This window comes from Coregonus clupeaformis, chromosome 33, assembly GCF_020615455.1.
Source record: "Coregonus clupeaformis isolate EN_2021a chromosome 33, ASM2061545v1, whole genome shotgun sequence".
In the NCBI taxonomy this organism is placed as follows: domain Eukaryota; kingdom Metazoa; phylum Chordata; class Actinopteri; order Salmoniformes; family Salmonidae; genus Coregonus; species Coregonus clupeaformis.
The window spans coordinates 18274799-18292753 of NC_059224.1; the positions used below are offsets into that span (position 1 = coordinate 18274799).

The window sequence follows — 17955 nt, forward strand, 5'->3', positions numbered from 1 at the left end:
CTGATACCATCAGCATTTCTACTGGTGCATGAAATATTCACAGTTGTATTCCCTGTCAGACAGCTAACTTCTGCTCCTAAAATATTCATTTGTGGGGAGGATGTCTGTGTGTGTGTGTTCTGTCTTTCTGAGAAAGGAGACTTTTAGCCTTAACCATTATGATGAAAAGGTTGGAAAAGCTCTTATGTGCTAAGAATATTGCCCTGTACACAACCCATCCTCTCTTTTCCCTCTACCGCCATCACAGGAGGGGCTTGCCTCAGTTATGCACACAATATGTGCTGTGTGTGTAAATTTGCACATGATCCTGTGTGTGTGTTTGCTTGTGTGTATTAGGGGTGGGCGGTATACCGGTATGAATGTGAATACCGGTATGACGTTGTGCCATGATATGGATTTTGCCATATCGTGCATATCATGATAAATTAATGTATGAAATATGCCGTTTTTGTTTCGTTCAAAGTTTCTGTCGAGTGATACAGCCTAGTGGGCTAGTTCAAATTGTTTATTTTACAAGAAACATAGCCTTTTTTAGCAAAGAAAAAAACTAGAAGCATGGACGTTAGACGCAATCTGCCTGCCAATCAAAGTCAACAAACAAGCATGCGCAACTGCAGAGTAAGCGAACATTTAGTGAGGTAAACTACTTTCGTTAGCAAAAGTGTCCGAAAATCAATAACGCTATTGAGGTTGATTTGCAGGACGACGAAGAATTGGTTCGAAAAAAGGGGGCCTCTGTCGTTTGGAACTGGTTTTAAGATATCCGACCTCGACCAATAAACAGTACTGTGTAAGTTGTCGACGCATTGTGCTAGCCAAAGGCAAACAGTACTGTGTTAGTTGTCGACGCATTGTGCTAGCCAAAGGCAAACAGTACTGTGTAAGTTGTCGACGCATTGTGCTAGCCAAAGGCAAACAGTACTGTGTAAGTTGTCGACGCATTGTGCTAGCCAAAGGCAAACAGTACTGTGTAAGTTGTCGACGCATTGTGCTAGCCAAAGGCAAACAGTACTGTGTAAGTTGTCGACGCATTGTGCTAGCCAAAGGCAAACAGTACTGTGTAAGTTGTCGACGCATTGTGCTAGCCAAAGGCAAACAGTACTGTGTAGGTTGTGGAGACGCATTGTGCTAGCCAAAGGCAAACAGTACTGTGTAAGTTGTGGAGACGCATTGTGCTAGCCAAAGGCAAACAGTACTGTGTTGGTTGTGGAGACGCATTGTGCTAGCCAAAGGCAAACAGTACTGTGTAAGTTGTGTTGACGCATTGTGCTAGCCAAAGGCAAACAGTACTGTGTAAGTTGTGTTGACGCATTGTGCTAGCCAAAGGCAAACAGTACTGTGGAAGTTGTGTTGACGCATTGTGCTAGCCAAAGGCAAACAGTACTGTGTAGGTTGTCGAGACGCATTGTGCTAGCCAAAGGCAAACAGTACTGTGTAGGTTGTGGAACGCATTGTGCTAGCCAAAGGCAAACAGTACTGTGTAGGTTGTCGACGCATTGTGCTAGCCAAAGGCAAACAGTACTGTGTAAGTTGTGTTGACGCATTGTGCTAGCCAAAGGCAAACAGTACTGTGTAAGTTGTGTTGACGCATTGTGCTAGCCAAAGGCAAACAGTACTGTGTAAGTTGTGTTGACGCATTGTGCTAGCCAAAGGCAAACAGTACTGTGTAGGTTGTCGACGCATTGTGCTAGCCAAAGGCAAACAGTACTGTGTTAGTTGTCGACGCATTGTGCTAGCCAAAGGCAAACAGTACTGTGTAAGTTGTGTTGACGCATTGTGCTAGCCAAAGGCAAACAGTACTGTGTTAGTTGTGTTGACGCATTGTGCTAGCCAAAGGCAAACAGTACTGTGTAGGTTGTCGACGCATTGTGCTAGCCAAAGGCAAACAGTACTGTGTAGGTTGTCGACGCATTGTGCTAGCCAAAGGTGGAAACACCAGCAATCATTTTCACCACCTGAAAACCCTGCATGTGCGCGAATAAGAAGAATCTACCAGAATGCGTGCAACAAACTCCCGGAGCAGCGGAGCAAGTCACAAGACATCTTCAAGCCAGACCCGCACTCAGCTGTCCCTCAAGGCATCATTCGTTAGTGGTACTCCCTATGACAAGAGCAAGATGTGGAATGAGATAACGAGTGCAATTATGTATCACATAGCAAAAGACATGGAACCAATTCAAACTGTGGAGAAAGACGGTTTCAGAAATGTTATTCGAACTCTAGACCCAAGATACGAGATCCCGAGCCGTAAATACTTCAGAACTCTTTATTGTATTTTTTTTATTTAACCTTTATTTAACTAGGCAAGTCAGTTAAGAAACAAATTCGTATTTACAATGACGGCCTACACCGGCCAAACCCGGACGCCGCTGGGCCAATTGTGCGCCGCCCTATGGGACTCCCAATCACGGCCGGTTGTGATACAGCCTGGAATCGAACCAGGGGGTCTGTAGTGACGCCTCAAGCACTGAGATGCTGTGAGACAGAATGTCGGGACAGAGTTGCCAACGAAATCCGTAACGCTGTTTTCTTCTCTACCACTACCGACTTATGGTCAAGCCGGACCACAGAGCCATACATTAGCCTCACGATTCATTACATTGACGACAACTGGAAGCTGCAAAGCAAATGCCTTCAGACCTCTTATTTCCCAGACGACCACACCAGAGAAATAATTGCAGCTGGGCTGAGGGAGGCACTTTCATCCTGGGGCTTGAAAGAGTCGCGTCAAGTATGTATGACTACCGACAGCGGATCGAACATGGTCAAAGCATTGGAGCTGAACAAATAGACAAGACTAGGGTGTTTCGGACACAGGCTACACATTGTTATTGGTAAGTTTCAACGTTCAAAACACATAGAGCTAGGTAGAAAAATTACCTCATTTAAAAACAACATAAAATGCAGAATAACTATTGTATTCCTTATCTCCTCTGTTTAAAGTTAGAGCTGACTACACTGCCTGATCCTTCTTATACGTTAAGCCAGATATATACAGCTATGCAAATCTAGAATATTTGTCATTTGTAAATGTGTGCAATATCCAAACATTACATGGATTACATTGCTTTTATTTATAATTGATACATTAGCCTATGGTTTCAATATATTAATCGATCCTCTCTCTTTCAATAATAAATAGCCTACTCAATAAATGATCCCGTTTTCTAAAGCAACATAGCTCTCTTAATCACAACAGTTGTTTGTAAATCTATAGATGTCCCGTGTCCATGCTGTAAAATATTGTAATTACAGCAGATGCTATGTTATTTATATTGAATAATTGTGATTCATATGTAATTATTTTTCACCTTTTTATTTTGCAGAGAGGAGTGTCCAAAACGAACCTCGGGTTTCCCAGGACACAGGAGTGTGCAAGAAAGTGGTCAGCACATTTTCCTATAGTTGGAAGAAGCAGAAGGTCCTGACAAGTGCACAGGATAAACTGAGCCTACCCCTCCACAAGCTCATCACGGAATCCCCGACAAGGTGGGGATCTCGACTGCAGATGATGGAAAGCGTCCTGGAGCAGGAAAAGGCAATCACACAAGTCCTGGCAGCAGGCAAAAAACACGGCACCTTGCACCCTCCTGGCAAGACATTGGACCCTTTCTTTCTAAAACTAGCCGCCGAAATTGTCGCAACCCCTATTACTAGTCTGTTCAACCTCTCTTTCATAACGTCTGAGATCCCCAGAGATTGGAAAGCTGCCGCGGTCATCCCCCTCTTCAAAGGGGGTGACACTCTAGATCCAAACTGCTACAGACCTATATCCATCCTGCCCTGCCTTTCGAAAGTATTCGAAAGCCAAGTTAACAAACAGATCATCGACCATTTCGAATACCACCGTACCTTCTCCGCTATGCAATCCGGTTTCGAGCTGGTCACGGGTGCACTTCAGCCACGCTCAAGGTCCTAAACGATATTATAACCACGATTGATAATAGACAGTACTGTGCAGCCGTCTTCATCGACCTGGCCAAGGCTTTCGACTCTGTCAACCACCGCATTCTTATTGGCAGACTAAATAGCCTTGGTTTCTCAAATGACTGCCTCGCCTGGTTCACCAACTACTTCTCAGATAGAGTTCAGTGTGTCAAATCGGAGGGCCTGTTGTCTGGACCTATGGCAGTCTCTATGGGGGTGCCACAGGGTTCAATTCTTGGGCCGACACTTTTCTCCGTGTATATCAATGATGTCGCTCTTGCTGCTGGTGACTCTCAGATCCACCTCTACGCAGACGACACCATTTTGTATACATCTGGCCCTTCATTGGACACTGTGTTAACAAACCTCCAAACGAGCTTCAATGCCATACAACACTCCTAAAGTAGCCTTCAACTGCTCTTAAACACTAGTAAAACTAAATGCATGCTTTTCAATCGAACGCTGCTAGCACCCGCCCACCCGACTAGAATCACCACTCTCGATGGGTCTGACCTAGAGTATGTGGACAACTACAAATATCTAGGTGTCTGGTTAGACTGTAAACTCAACTTCCAGACTCACATAAAGAATCTCCAATCCAAAGTTAAATCTCGAATCGGCTTCCTATTTCGCAACAAAGCCTCCTTCACTCATGCTGCCAAACATGCCCTCGTAAAACTGACTATCCTACCGATCCTTGACTTCGGCGATGTCATTTACAAAATAGCCTCCAACACTCTACTCAGCAAATTGGATGTAGTCTATCACAGTGCCATCCGTTTTGTCTCCAAAGCCCCATACACTACCCACCACTGTGACCTGTACGCTCTTGTTGGCTGGTCCTCACTACATGTTCGTCGTCAAACCCACTGGCTCCAGGCCATCTATAAATCACTGCTAGGCAAATCCCCGCCTTATCTTAGCTCATTGGTCACCATAGCAGCACCCACCCGTAGTCTGCGCTCCAGCAGGTATATCTCACTGGTCATTCCCAAAGCCAACACCTCCTTTGGCCGCCATTCCTTCCAGTTCTCTGCTGCCAATGACTGGAACGAATTGCAAAAATCTCTGAAGCTGGAGACTCTTATCTCCCTCAATAACTTTAAGCATCAGTTGTCAGAGCACCTTACCGATCACTGCACCTGTACACAGCCCATCTGAAATTAGCCCACCCAACTACCTCATCCCTATATTGTTATTTATTTTGCTCTTTTGCACCCCAGTATCTCTATTTGCACATCATCTCTTGCACATCTAGCATTCCAGTGTTAATACTATTGTAATTATTCTGCACTATAGCCTATTTATTGCCTTACCTCCATAACTTGCTACATTTGCACACACTGTATATATATTTTCTGTTGTATTTCTGACTTTGTTTTTTTAACCCCATATGTAACTCTGTGTTGTTTTTATTGCACTACTTTGCTTTATCTTGGCCAGGTCGCAGTTGTAAATGAGAACCTGTTCTCAACTGGCTTACCTGGTTAAATAAAGGTGAAATAAAAAAAAATAAAAAAAAAACGGTCTTTGAATCTATCACGGCAGCCCTTAAGCCCCTCCAGGATTTCACAGATGCCCTGTCAGGAGAGACATACGTGAGTGTGTCCTATCTGAAGCCGGTCCTCCATTTTGTTCAAGACAGAGGTTCTGAAATCAAATGAGGGCGAAGCCAAATTGACCCGAGAGATTAAGATGAGGGTCCTCAATTACCTGAATGACAAATACACCGACCCTGAAACAGATGAGCTGCTCACCATGGCTACCTTTCTGGACCCAAGGTTCAAGACCACCTACATGACCACTGAGAATCTGGTGGAGGTGAAGGTGAGAGCTTCCTCCGAGACAGAAGCCCTCCTGGTAGGGAACACAGCCGTGGGAGACTTCTCTTTTGAAGAGGACCAGAGTGAGAGAGAAAGAAGCTGCCACTGCTCCACAATCAGCAAAGAAGTCCAAGAAGAGCCTTGGGAGCTTCTTTAAGAAAACAAGTAGTGCACCTGCCTTAAGAACCCAGAGACAGGTCATCGAGCAAGAGCTGGACAGCTACACTCTGATGATGGCAGCAGACAGTGAGGCTGATCCTTTGGAATGGTGGCGAGTTCACGCATCCAACTTCCCACAAGTGAGTTGTCTGACAAATAAATACTTATGCATCCCTGCCACAAGTTTGCCCTCTGAGAGAGCATTTAGCACTGGAGGCAATGTGGTCACATGCCACAGGGAAACTTCCAAGCCAATAGGCTGGTGTTCCTGGCACGGAACTTGTGAAGAGGGAGGCAGAATTGTTGAATTGTTACATGCTGAACTGAGAAACATACAGACTGTCTGGTTAATGCATGAAGTTCATTTGAAAAGATTTACAACTTGAATTCATAATGACCGGTGTAATATGAAAAAAGACTGCACTTCTTATATTTGGCAGGAAAAAGTTTACATCCTGAGTACTTTAAATATATTTTTATAAAATGTTACTGCATATTTATTTAACTCATATACCTTTATGTTTCATGTTTGCACAGGTTTACCACAGAAGTAAAACAAATACTAATTTAAAAAATGTGCAATGCCCCCTTTCTGTTTCTAAAAGGTTCAAAGCAATATTTAGTCATTTATTAACTTTTTTTTTTCTTTTTCTTTTTTTACAGTATATCGTAATATTATATCGTTATTGTCCGGACAGTGGAAAATATCGTGATATGAATTTTTTGTTCATATCGCCCACCCCTAGTGTGTATGTGTGATTATGTGTGTGTGTGATTGCATGTGGTTGTGTGCGATTGCATGTGAGTGTGTGTGTAGAATCAAGCAGCATATGTACATGTTGTATAACCAAGTACCTATGACTACTAATAATATCCCTATATCCTCCTTGTACATGTACACTAATTAGTTTGTTTGTGCATGACCGTCTCTCTCTGTGACTTTACGAGTTTACAAATGAATAAATCATTGGATCCCATTAGACTAGTTACAGTGGGGGAAAAAAGTATTTAGTCAGCCACCAATTGTGCATGTTCTCTCACTTAAAAAGATGAGAGAGGCCTGTAATTTTCATCATAGGTACACGTCAACTATGACAGACAAATTGAGATTTTTTTTCTCCAGAAAATCACATTAGGATTTTTAATGAATTTATTTGCAAATTATGGTGGAAAATAAGTATTTGGTCACCTACAAACAAGCAAGATTTCTGGCTCTCACAGACCTGTAACTTCTTCTTTAAGAGGCTCCTCTGTCCTCCACTCGTTACCTGTATTAATGGCACCTGTTTGAACTTGTTATCAGTATAAAAGACACCTGTCCACAACCTCAAACAGTCACACTCCAAACTCCACTATGGCCAAGACCAAAGAGCTGTCAAAGGACACCAGAAACAAAATTGTAGACCTGCACCAGGCTGGGAAGACTGCATCTGCAATAGGTAAGCAGCTTGGTTTGAAGAAATCAACTGTGGGAGCAATTATTAGGAAATGGAAGACATACAAGACCACTGATAATCTCCCTCGATCTGAGGCTCCACGCAAGATCTCACCCCGTGGTGTCAAAATGATCACAAGAACGGTGAGCAAAAATCCCAGAACCACACGGGGGGACCTAGTGAATGACCTGCAGAGAGCTGGGACCAAAGTAACAAAGCCTACCATCAGTAACACACTACGCCGCCAGGGACTCAAATCCTGCAGTGCAAGATGTGTCCCCCTGCTTAAGCCAGTACATGTCCAGGCCCGTCTGAAGTTTGCTAGAGTGCATTTGGATGATCCAGAAGAGGATTGGGAGAATGTCATATGGTCAGATGAAACCAAAACAGAACTTTTTGGTAAAAACTCAACTCGTCGTGTTTGGAGGACAAAGAATGCTGAGTTGCATCCAAAGAACACCATACCCACTGTGAAGCATGGGGGTGGAAACATCATGCTTTGGGGCTGTTTTTCTGCAAAGGGACCAGGACGACTGATCCGTGTAAAGGAAAGAATGAATGGGGCCATGTATCGTGAGATTTTGAGTGAAAACCTCCTTCCATCAGCAAGGGCATTGAAGATGAAACGTGGCTGGGTCTTTCAGCATGACAATGATCCCAAACACACCGCCCGGGCAACGAAGGAGTGGCTTCGTAAGAAGCATTTCAAGGTCCTGGAGTGGCCTAGCCAGTCTCCAGATCTCAACCCCATAGAACATCTTTGGAGGGAGTTGAAAGTCCGTGTTGCCCAGCGACAGCCCCAAAACATCACTGCTCTAGAGGAGATCTGCATGGAGGAATGGGCCAAAATACCAGCAACAGTGTGTGAAAACCTTGTGAAGACTTACAGAAAACGTTTAACCTGTGTCATTGCCAACAAAGGGTATATAACAAAGTATTGAGAAACTTTTGTTTTTGACCAAATACTTATTTTCCACCATAATTTGCAAATAAATTCATTAAAAATCCTACAATGTGATTTTCTGGATTTTTTTTCCTCCTTTTGTCTGTCATAGTTGACGTGTACCTATGATGAAAATTACAGGCCTCTCATCTTTTTAAGTGGGAGAACTTGCACAATTGGTGGCTGACTAAATACTTTTTTCCCCCACTGTATGTATGTATGTATGTATATATTATTTTTTTGCTCCTGAACTTCTTCTACTCTCAACCTCTCCGATCATTTTCATGATGTCCATCCGGTTTGCTTCTATATGCCATATCTTTCTAACTGTGCTCTTTCCCAAAAGCTCCCAACTTACAACCTATATACTTATTATGGACACAGTATGCTTACATTATTAGCTATCTTTGTTATTATTTGTTGTTATTCCCATCCTTCAACTCTATTCAATACCTCCCATCTATCTCTTAACACCATCCATATAGGATTTCTATTTGCCATATATATTTCAACCGTACTGTGATGTTTTACAAAAGTTCTGAACCTTTCTATTCTCATTGCTTCTACAGATTGTGAATTAAAAATAAACATTTTTGCTAAAAGTATTATATTATTGATTGATTGACTATGACTTTTCAGATCACCCAGTAATGCTATCTGCAAGGTTTGCTCCAGGAAAATATTGCAATCCTTTAGCCATTCCTGGACCTGTGTCCAAAAACAAGCTACAAATGGACAGAACCAAAACAAATGATCTAATGATTCTGTCTCTTCACAGCAAAATCTGCAGAGCTGGGAAGATTGTATCCCCCATATAAATAACATTCTATTGGCAGCAAGAATTTTATATAATAATTTAAATTGAAAGATTCTAATTTTTGAATCCGGTGTCGTTTTGCGTGTCAGTTCATAAACACTGCCATGGGATCGGTACGTCAAAGATCTCTTCCCAACTATTTTGCAATCTATATGGGACGGCTGTCAATCCTTTGGTCCTTAAGTGAAACTGATATACTTTTTTATTTATCACAGTTTTCCTTAACCAATTATGTTCTTTAATGCAAGGCCGACAGACAAGTTCCTTACTTTCTCCCCCTTCCACTTTCCTCTTCCACTTTTGCGGTAAGGCTGCAATTATTTGGTTGTATTTTTGGGTAGAGCAGACATTTCCATATATTTTTGTTAGCTGCATGTGCCACATAACTCCACCAGTCCTACCGATATCATTTACGAAGATTATACCTTTTTTAAACATTCTGTCAAAAAATAAAGGTTTTTTGTCAATTAGTATATTTGAATTTAATAATATAATAATAATGGTCTGATGGTGATGTGGATATACTCGGAATACATATCCCAAAGGAAATAAATGATCTCACTTCAATAAATTTTAATAGAAAGTTAGCAAAAATAGATAAGATCTTACTACCATGGAAAGGAAAATACCTGTCAATTTGTGGGAAAATCACCCTGATTAACTCTTTAGTATTATCCCAGTTGACCTATTTGCTTATGGTCTTGCCTACGCCTAGCGAACAGTTTTTTAAATTATATGAGAAAAAAATATTCAATTTTATTTGGAACCACAACCACAATATTTGTTGCATTATTTGTTCTGTCGTTTCTGGAGGATTAAATTGAAATTGCAACCAACTTTCTATGGCTTGTTTTAGAAATAGTGATATTTGGGAGATGATTTCCTTTTCAAATAACTGCAAATGAGTTGTTGTAATCTGAATAAAGGGAAAAAGGCCTTTCTTGAACATTGGGTGAGACAATCTTACTAATTTGCTTGATAACCAGTTCGGGTTTAAGTATAACTTTTGTATGACTGAAGCTTTTAATGATAGGTCTAATGCTTTAATATTTAATAATTTCTGTCCTCCGAATTCATATTCATTATATAAATATGCCCTTTTAATTTTGTCTGGCTTGCCGTTCCAAATAAAATTGAATATTTTTTTCTCATATAATTTAAAAAACTGTTCGCTATGCGTAGGCAAGACCATAAGCAAATAGGTCAACTGGGATAATACTAAAGAGTTAATCAGGGTGATTTTTCCACAAATTGACAGGTATTTTCCTTTCCATGGTAGTAAGATCTTATCTATTTTTGCTAACTTTCTATTAAAATGTATTGAAGTGAGATCATTTATTTCCTTTGGGATATGTATTCCGAGTATATCCACATCACCATCAAACCATTTTATTGGTAAACTACATGGTAATGTAAAATTTTTATTTTTTAGTGATCCAATACGTAATATAGTACATTTGTCATAATTTGGTTGTAATCCAGAGGTTAGAAAATGTATCTAGATCCTCTGAGGCTGTGGAGGGATTCTAGTTGTGGATTTAAAAGAAAACATTAATCATCAGCGTACAATGACACCTTTGTTTTTAAGCCCTGGATTTCTAATCCTCTGATATTATTATTGGATCTGATTTTAATAGCTAACATCTCGATGGCCACAATAAATAGATATGCCGATAGTGGACAACCTTGTTTCACTCCTCTTGACAGTTTAAAACTTTCTGAGAAATAGCCATTATTTACTATTTTACACCTAGGGTTACTATACATGATTTTGACCCATTTTATAAGAGATTCTCCAAAATTGAAATGCTCCAGGCATTTATATATAAACCCCAGTTGAACTTTATTAAATGCCTTTTCGAAGTCTGCTATGAATAGCAGGCCTGGTTTCCCATATTTTCCATAGTGATCTATTGTTTCCAATACTTGCCTTATATTATCGCCAATGTATCTTCCATGTAAAAAGCCTGTCTGATTAGAATGAATAATATCCAACAATACCTTTTTAATTCTATGCGCTATACATTTTGCTAGGATTTTTGCATCACAACACTGAAGTGTAAGGGGCCTCCAATTTTGTAAATGGACTGGATCTTTATATTTTCCACTTGTATCCTGTTTCAGTAATAATGAGATCAGACCTTCTTCTTGAGTGTCAGATAATCTACCATTTACATAGGAGTGGTTAAAACATGCTAATAACGGTCCTCTTAGTATATCAAAAAAGGTTTGGTATACCTCGACTGGTATGCCATCCAACCCTGGAATTTTCCCAGACTTAAAGTCTTTAATTGCATCCAGAAGTTCCTCCTCTGTAATTTCACCTTCACATTAGTCTTTCTGTGTGGCTGTTAATTTGACATTATCAATAGAAAAAAAAATCTCTACAATTAGCTTCAGTTAGAGGAGATGGAGGCGACTGAAAAGAAAACATATGCTTAAAGTACTTTGTTTCTTCTTTCAAAATATAATTTGGTGAATTATGGGTGACTCCGTCAATTGTAACTAGTTTCATTAAGTTATTTTTGGTAGCATTCCTATGTTGAAGATTAAAAAAGAATTTTGTGCATTTTTCCCCATATTCCATCCAGTTTGCTTTATTTTTATAATATATTACACTTGATCTTTCTTGAATAAGTTTCTCCATTTCTTTTTGTTTTTCCTCTAATTTATTCTGAGCCTCTATGTTACAGTTTTTATTGCCATCTATCTGTTCTGTTAGACTTTCTATTTCCTTTCTTAGTATAAACTCTTTTGACCTAAATTGCTTTTGTTTTCGAGATGAGTACTGAATTGCATGGCCTCTAAAGGCACATTTAAAGGTGTCCCATACAATAAGTGGATTTGCTGTACCTATGTTATGTCGGAGAAAGTCAGTTATAAATTCCTTTGTTCTAATTATAAATAAATTATCATCCAATAGGCTTTGATTAAATTTCCAATACCCTCGCCCACGTGGAAATTCAGTAAGAGTAATGTATATGCCTATTATATGATGGTCCAACCGCATTCTGTCCCCTATCAACACTTTTTTTTTACTTTTGGTGCCAACGAGAATGAGATAAGAAAGAAGTCAAGACGACTAGCTTGATTCAGTCTCCGCCATGTATATCTCACTAGATCAGTATATTTAAGCCTCCATATATCTACTAATTCTAATGTATCCATGACATTCACAATTTCCTTAAGAGCATGTGGGTGATTGTTTGTGGTGTGATTTCCTTTACGGTCCATTGAGCTATTTAAAACAGTATTATAATCCCCCACCATAACAATATTGTCTTGAATTGCTTGCAGGCTTGATAATTTATTATATATATTGTCAAAGACTTGTGGATCATCATTATTTGGTCCGTAAAGGTTAATGAGCCATACCTGTTTATGGTCCAATAACATATTTAAAATAATCCATCTACCTTGCGTATCTATTTTGACAATTTGCACATTCGGATTGAAGTTTGCTAGAGTGCATTTGGATGATCCAGAAGAGGATTGGGAGAATGTCATATGGTCAGATGAAACCAAAATATAACTTTTTGGTAAAAACTCAACTCGTCGTGTTTGGAGGACAAAGAATGCTGAGTTGCATCCAAAGAACACCATACCTACTGTGAAGCATGGGGGTGGAAACATCATGCTTTGGGGCTGTTTTTCTGCAAAGGGACTAGGACGACTGATCCGTGTAAAGGAAAGAATGAATGGGGCCATGTATCGTGAGATTTTGAGTGAAAACCTCCTTCCATCAGCAAGGGCATTGAAGATGAAACGTGGCTGGGTCTTTCAGCATGACAATGATCCCAAACACACCGCCCGGGCAACGAAGGAGTGGCTTCGTAAGAAGCATTTCAAGGTCCTGGAGTGGCCTAGCCAGTCTCCAGATCTCAACCCCATAGAAAATCTTTGGAGGGAGTTGAAAGTCCGTGTTGCCCAGCGACAGCCCCAAAACATCACTGCTCTAGAGGAGATCTGCATGGAGGAATGGGCCAAAATACCAGCAACAGTGTGTGAAAACCTTGTGAAGACTTACAGAAAACGTTTCACCTGTGTCATTGCCAACAAATGGTATATAACAAAGTATTGAGAAACTTTTGTTATTGCCCAAATACTTATTTTCCACCATAATTTGGAAATAAATTCATCAAAAAATCCTACAATGTGATTTTCTGGATTTTTTTCTTCTCATTTTGTCTGTCATAGTTGACGTGTACCTATGACACAAATTACAGGCCTCTCATCTTTTTAAGTGGGAGAACTTGCACAATTGGTGGCTGACTAAATACTTTTTTTCCCCACTATATGTAATCATCAATCACCCTGGAGCAGTGAACATACTGTTCACTAGTGGAACATCATGAGCTCCTACATTGTACAGAGCCTTCGACTATAACACCACTCCCTCTGTCTGTGTGTGTTTGTGTGTTCCTCACCCCTCTTCCTGCGTGACTCCTTGATGTCCTCACAAATTCGGTGGAACTCGGGGTCGAGCTCCGAGGTCATCATGGCGTGGGCCGTGTCTTTTAGACTACATGCTCTGTGGCGGATGATCTTATCTGGAGGGAGAGAACACAGACTGACATGAACACACACAAACACACACACACAATTCTGTATTGGCATTGTAGAAACATTATACCAACAGTTTCAATGACTTCGCCCTGAAGTCATATAATTAATTTGGGCCTACAAGGTCTCCGTCGTCTCCCTGCCTCTGCCCCTCACTAGCCTCGTCTCTCACAGCACACCCTCTGCAGGACACAACACAAACTGCTGGCTGTGTTGCCGTCTGGTCCCCAACACTGGGAGCAAGGGATTATACTGTTCTCTCACTGTTTGGATGAAGACAAAAGAGCTGCCTTTGGTGGTGACTGTTAGGAGACAAGCCTCAGGAATACAGTCAATCTCATCCTCCCTTCTCACAAAGACACACATATTGAATATCTAACACACACACACACACACACACACTTCTTCCCTCTAACAACATCAGCAAATATTTTTATCCTAAAAGCCGGCTGTCCGAGGGAAAATAACAATGTGAGCAGCAAAGAAGATGATAAGTAGAGTGTCTGCGCTCGTGTTTGTGCGCGTGTATTTCCGGTGTGTGTGTGTGTGTGTGTAAACAGATGTCCTGCTCTCATTACGCCACCCAGCCAACAGGTACAGACAGAGGGCCAGAGGTCACCATCTGACAGCTTCTAACCACAAATTAGAAGACAGGCCTAATTACAGCAGTGTGTGTGTGTGGCGGTACTGTGTACTGTGTGGGATGACAGGGTGCAGGGTGAGTGTTGAGTGGAGGTCTGTTCCATTATCGAACCCTGTCACTTCTGTCGAGAACTGACAAGGACATTCTGCCACCTCCCCGGTGCTGTGTAGACAATGTTTGTTCGCTGTGAGTTTGAGGATGTTTGGGTGTTTTTCTCTAGAGGTGGAGCGGGTTTGTTTTTGAAAGCAGGGTTGACAGCGTAGAGCGGATAGATTTGGTTTTCTAACATAATGAAGTGAGAGAAACACAAGGGAACAAGACACTCCTGCAAGACTGCGGAGTACAGCCTTTACTGCAAACAGTACAGCCTTTACTGCAAACACAGGGAGAGGAGGAGAAAGATGAGAACAGAAAGAGGGGAAGTAGAGGAGAGAAGAAATAGAGCTGGGACGATAAACCAAAAATTATCGACACCGACCATACTAGGCAGGGGCATCAGATGGGTATGATAGAGTTGCAGTCACCATACCCTAGCACAATACCAAAAATGTAAAAGTAGGCTACAAAAAAGTCGACTAACATCATTCTAATCCCGATTCAAATTCAACGGCTGTTAACGTATTGGGTGGCTGGCTTTAGGACCATGAGGAGCCAGACAGTTTGCTTTGCTGGTCAGACGTTTAGGCAGTGCACCGATTGCTTTGAATTTGATGTCGGCATTTGAACTCAGCCTTGTAAGCCTCGTGGCCAACTGTTTTATGCACCAATAGGCTAGGAGAAGATAAGCTTCCCCTAAAGTAAATTGAATTTGGCAAAATTAGCTATATAATTACTCGTGCCTATACAGATTTATTTTGCTGTGGATTGTTGTAAGAGTGCAATTTGGTCAGCGCGCATGGCAAATAGCCTACCAAATAGCTGATTGTTGAGTTGCAGCAGTTCGTGAAAAGCAGTTAAATAGGCCTAGGCCTGTCGCAATATTTCTGAATATAAATCGTAGGAAAAACATAGTTTAGAAAGCAAATGGCTTTTGCTGAATAGAGAAGACAAAGAAAATACTAATCTGTCTATATTTATCAAAATGTTCAACTCCCAATTGAGTGAACCTTAGCCTATCTTATTGGCACCAGAGGACCGGTGAGTGCACATATTCACCGCCTTTATCATTGGATCAGTACCACTGGATTTTTTTGGGGGGGATCAATAACTTCCTCCTCCAGGCTAGATGGACGTCATATTGTACAATGTCTGTCTTCCATTTTCATAAGCCTAGATTAGATGGTTGCATTCAAGACAAGGTCGTTTTTACTGATCTGTTTGTCAGTGTCAGCAGAGTAGGCTCCACATTTTTGCTGTATAAAAAAAAAAGAAGATGTTGCTTATGTCTCCAGTCATATAAAGTGTAGTAGAATTGCATGGAATGTGTTTATAAAAGACCACATTTTTCCTGTGCAAAGAAAGGAGAAGAAATGTCTCTGATTAGGCCTACTATATGTCACTATGTGTTCAAAACTGTGTTTTGCTAACAGTGATTGAGATACAGTTGAAGTCGGAAGTTCACATACACTTAGGTTGAAGTCATTAAAACTCGTGTTTCAACCACTCCACACATTTCTTGTTAACAAACTATAGTTTTGGCAAATCTACTTTGTGCATGACACAAGTCATTTTTCCAACAATTGTTTACAGACAGATTATTTCACTTATTATTCACTGTATCACAATTCCAGTGGGTCAGAAGTCTACATACACTAAGTTGACTATGCCTTTAAACAGCTAGGAAAATTCCAGAAAATGATGTCATGGCTTTAGAAGCTTCTGATAGGATAATTGACATCATTTGAGTCAATTGGAGGTGTACCTGTAGATGCATTTCAAGGCCTACCTTCAAACTCAGTGCCTCTTTGCTTGACATCATGGGAAAATCAAAAGAAATCAGCCAAGACCTCAGAAAAAAAATTGTAGACCTCCACAAGTCTGGTTCATCCTTGGGAGCAATTTCCAAACGCCTGAAGGTACCACGTGCATCTGTACAAACAATAGTACGCAAGTATAAACACCATGGGACCACGCAGCCGTCATACCGCTCAGGAAGGAGACGCATTCTATCTCCTAGAGATTAACATACTTTGGTGTGAACAATGCAAATCAATCCCAGAACAACAGCAAAGGACCTTGTGAAGATGCTGGAGGAAACAGGTACAAAAGTATCTATATCCACAGTAAAACGAGTCCTATAACGACATAACCTGAAAGGCCGCTCATCAAGGAAGAAGCCACTGCTCCAAAACCGTTTGCAACTGCAAATGGTGACAAAGATCGTACATTTTGGAGAAATGTCCTCTGGTCTGACGAAACAAAAATAGAACTGTTTGGCCATAATGACCATCGTTATGTTCGAAGGGAAAAGGGGGTGGCTTGCAAGCCGAAGAACACCATCCCAACCGTGAAGCACGGGGGTGGCAGCATCATGCTGTGGGGGTGCTTTGCTGCAGGAGGGACTGGTGCACTTCTCAAAATAGATGGCATCATGAGGAAGGAAAATTATGTGGATATATTGAAGCAACATCTCAAGACATCAGTCAGGAAGTTAAAGCTTGGTCGCAAATGGGTCTTCCAAATGGACAATGACCCCAAGCATACTTCCAAAGTTGTGGCAAAATGGCTTAAGGACAACAAAGTCAAGGTATTGGAGTGGCCATCACAAAGCCCTGACCTCAATTCTATAGAATATGTGTGGGCAGAACTGAAAAGGCGTGTGCGAGCAAGGAGGCCTACAAACCTGACTCAGTTACACCAGCTCTGTCAGGAGGAATGGGCCATAAATTCACCCAACTTATGGTGGGAAGCTTGTGGAAGGCTACCTGAAATGTTTGACCTAAGTTAAACAATTTAAAAGGCAATGCTACCAAATACTAATTGAGTGTATGTAAACTTTTGACCCACCCACTGGGAATGTGATGAAAGAAATAAAAGCTGAAATAAATAATTCTCTATACTATTATTCTGACATTTCACATTCTTAAAATAAAGTGGTGATCCTAACTGACCTAAGACCTAGGATTAAATGTCAGGAATTGTGAAAAACTGAGTTTAAATGTATTTGGCTAAGGTGTATGTAAACTTCCGACTTCAACTGTATATTAGCCTAAATTATGACAATGCAATCTACTCATCACATTAGAAATAGTAGCCTATCTTACATTAGTCTGCAAATGCGATGATAGGCATGCAATCCTTTATTATAAAGGTAAAATTTTATGGTGAAAAAATTGCTTCCCCGAACTTGAAACTCATGCGGCACCTATGGATGTCGGTATTAGAAGTCGGCCTTGTTGTGACTTAATAGCGTGTATTATGCATCTATTTCACGTTACACTGTATGTGCCGTTCCACAAGTAAATGAGTCAGTTTATGATGAGGTTGAGTAGTGGTTGGCATTGTATATGTCATTCCACAGACCTTTAATCCTAATATTGAGGGATAATTCATGGCTGGGGTCATTGTCTGTTTTTGTCATACCCTATGTTTAGCTGAACCGATGCCACCGATCGCAGGCATTTTGATGATATCGGTCATTACAATAAGTAGCTTATACTAGAGAAATGTGAAGTTTGAAATTCAATAGGTTTTCTAATATGGAT

The 17955-nt window shown here is 40.8% G+C and overlaps 1 protein-coding gene across 3 annotated transcripts in view; it reads right to left on the reverse strand.

The window, feature by feature from the left end:
• Window positions 1-17955, reverse strand: part of atad2b (ATPase family AAA domain containing 2B) — a 137246-nt gene that overhangs the window by 67500 nt on the left and 51791 nt on the right. For all 3 annotated transcript variants that reach the window (XM_041860266.2, XM_041860267.2, XM_041860265.2), the window contains exon 23: window positions 13533-13655. In XM_041860266.2, coding sequence (XP_041716200.2) covers window positions 13533-13655 — 123 coding nt within the window. The remainder of the gene's footprint in view (window positions 1-13532; window positions 13656-17955) is intronic.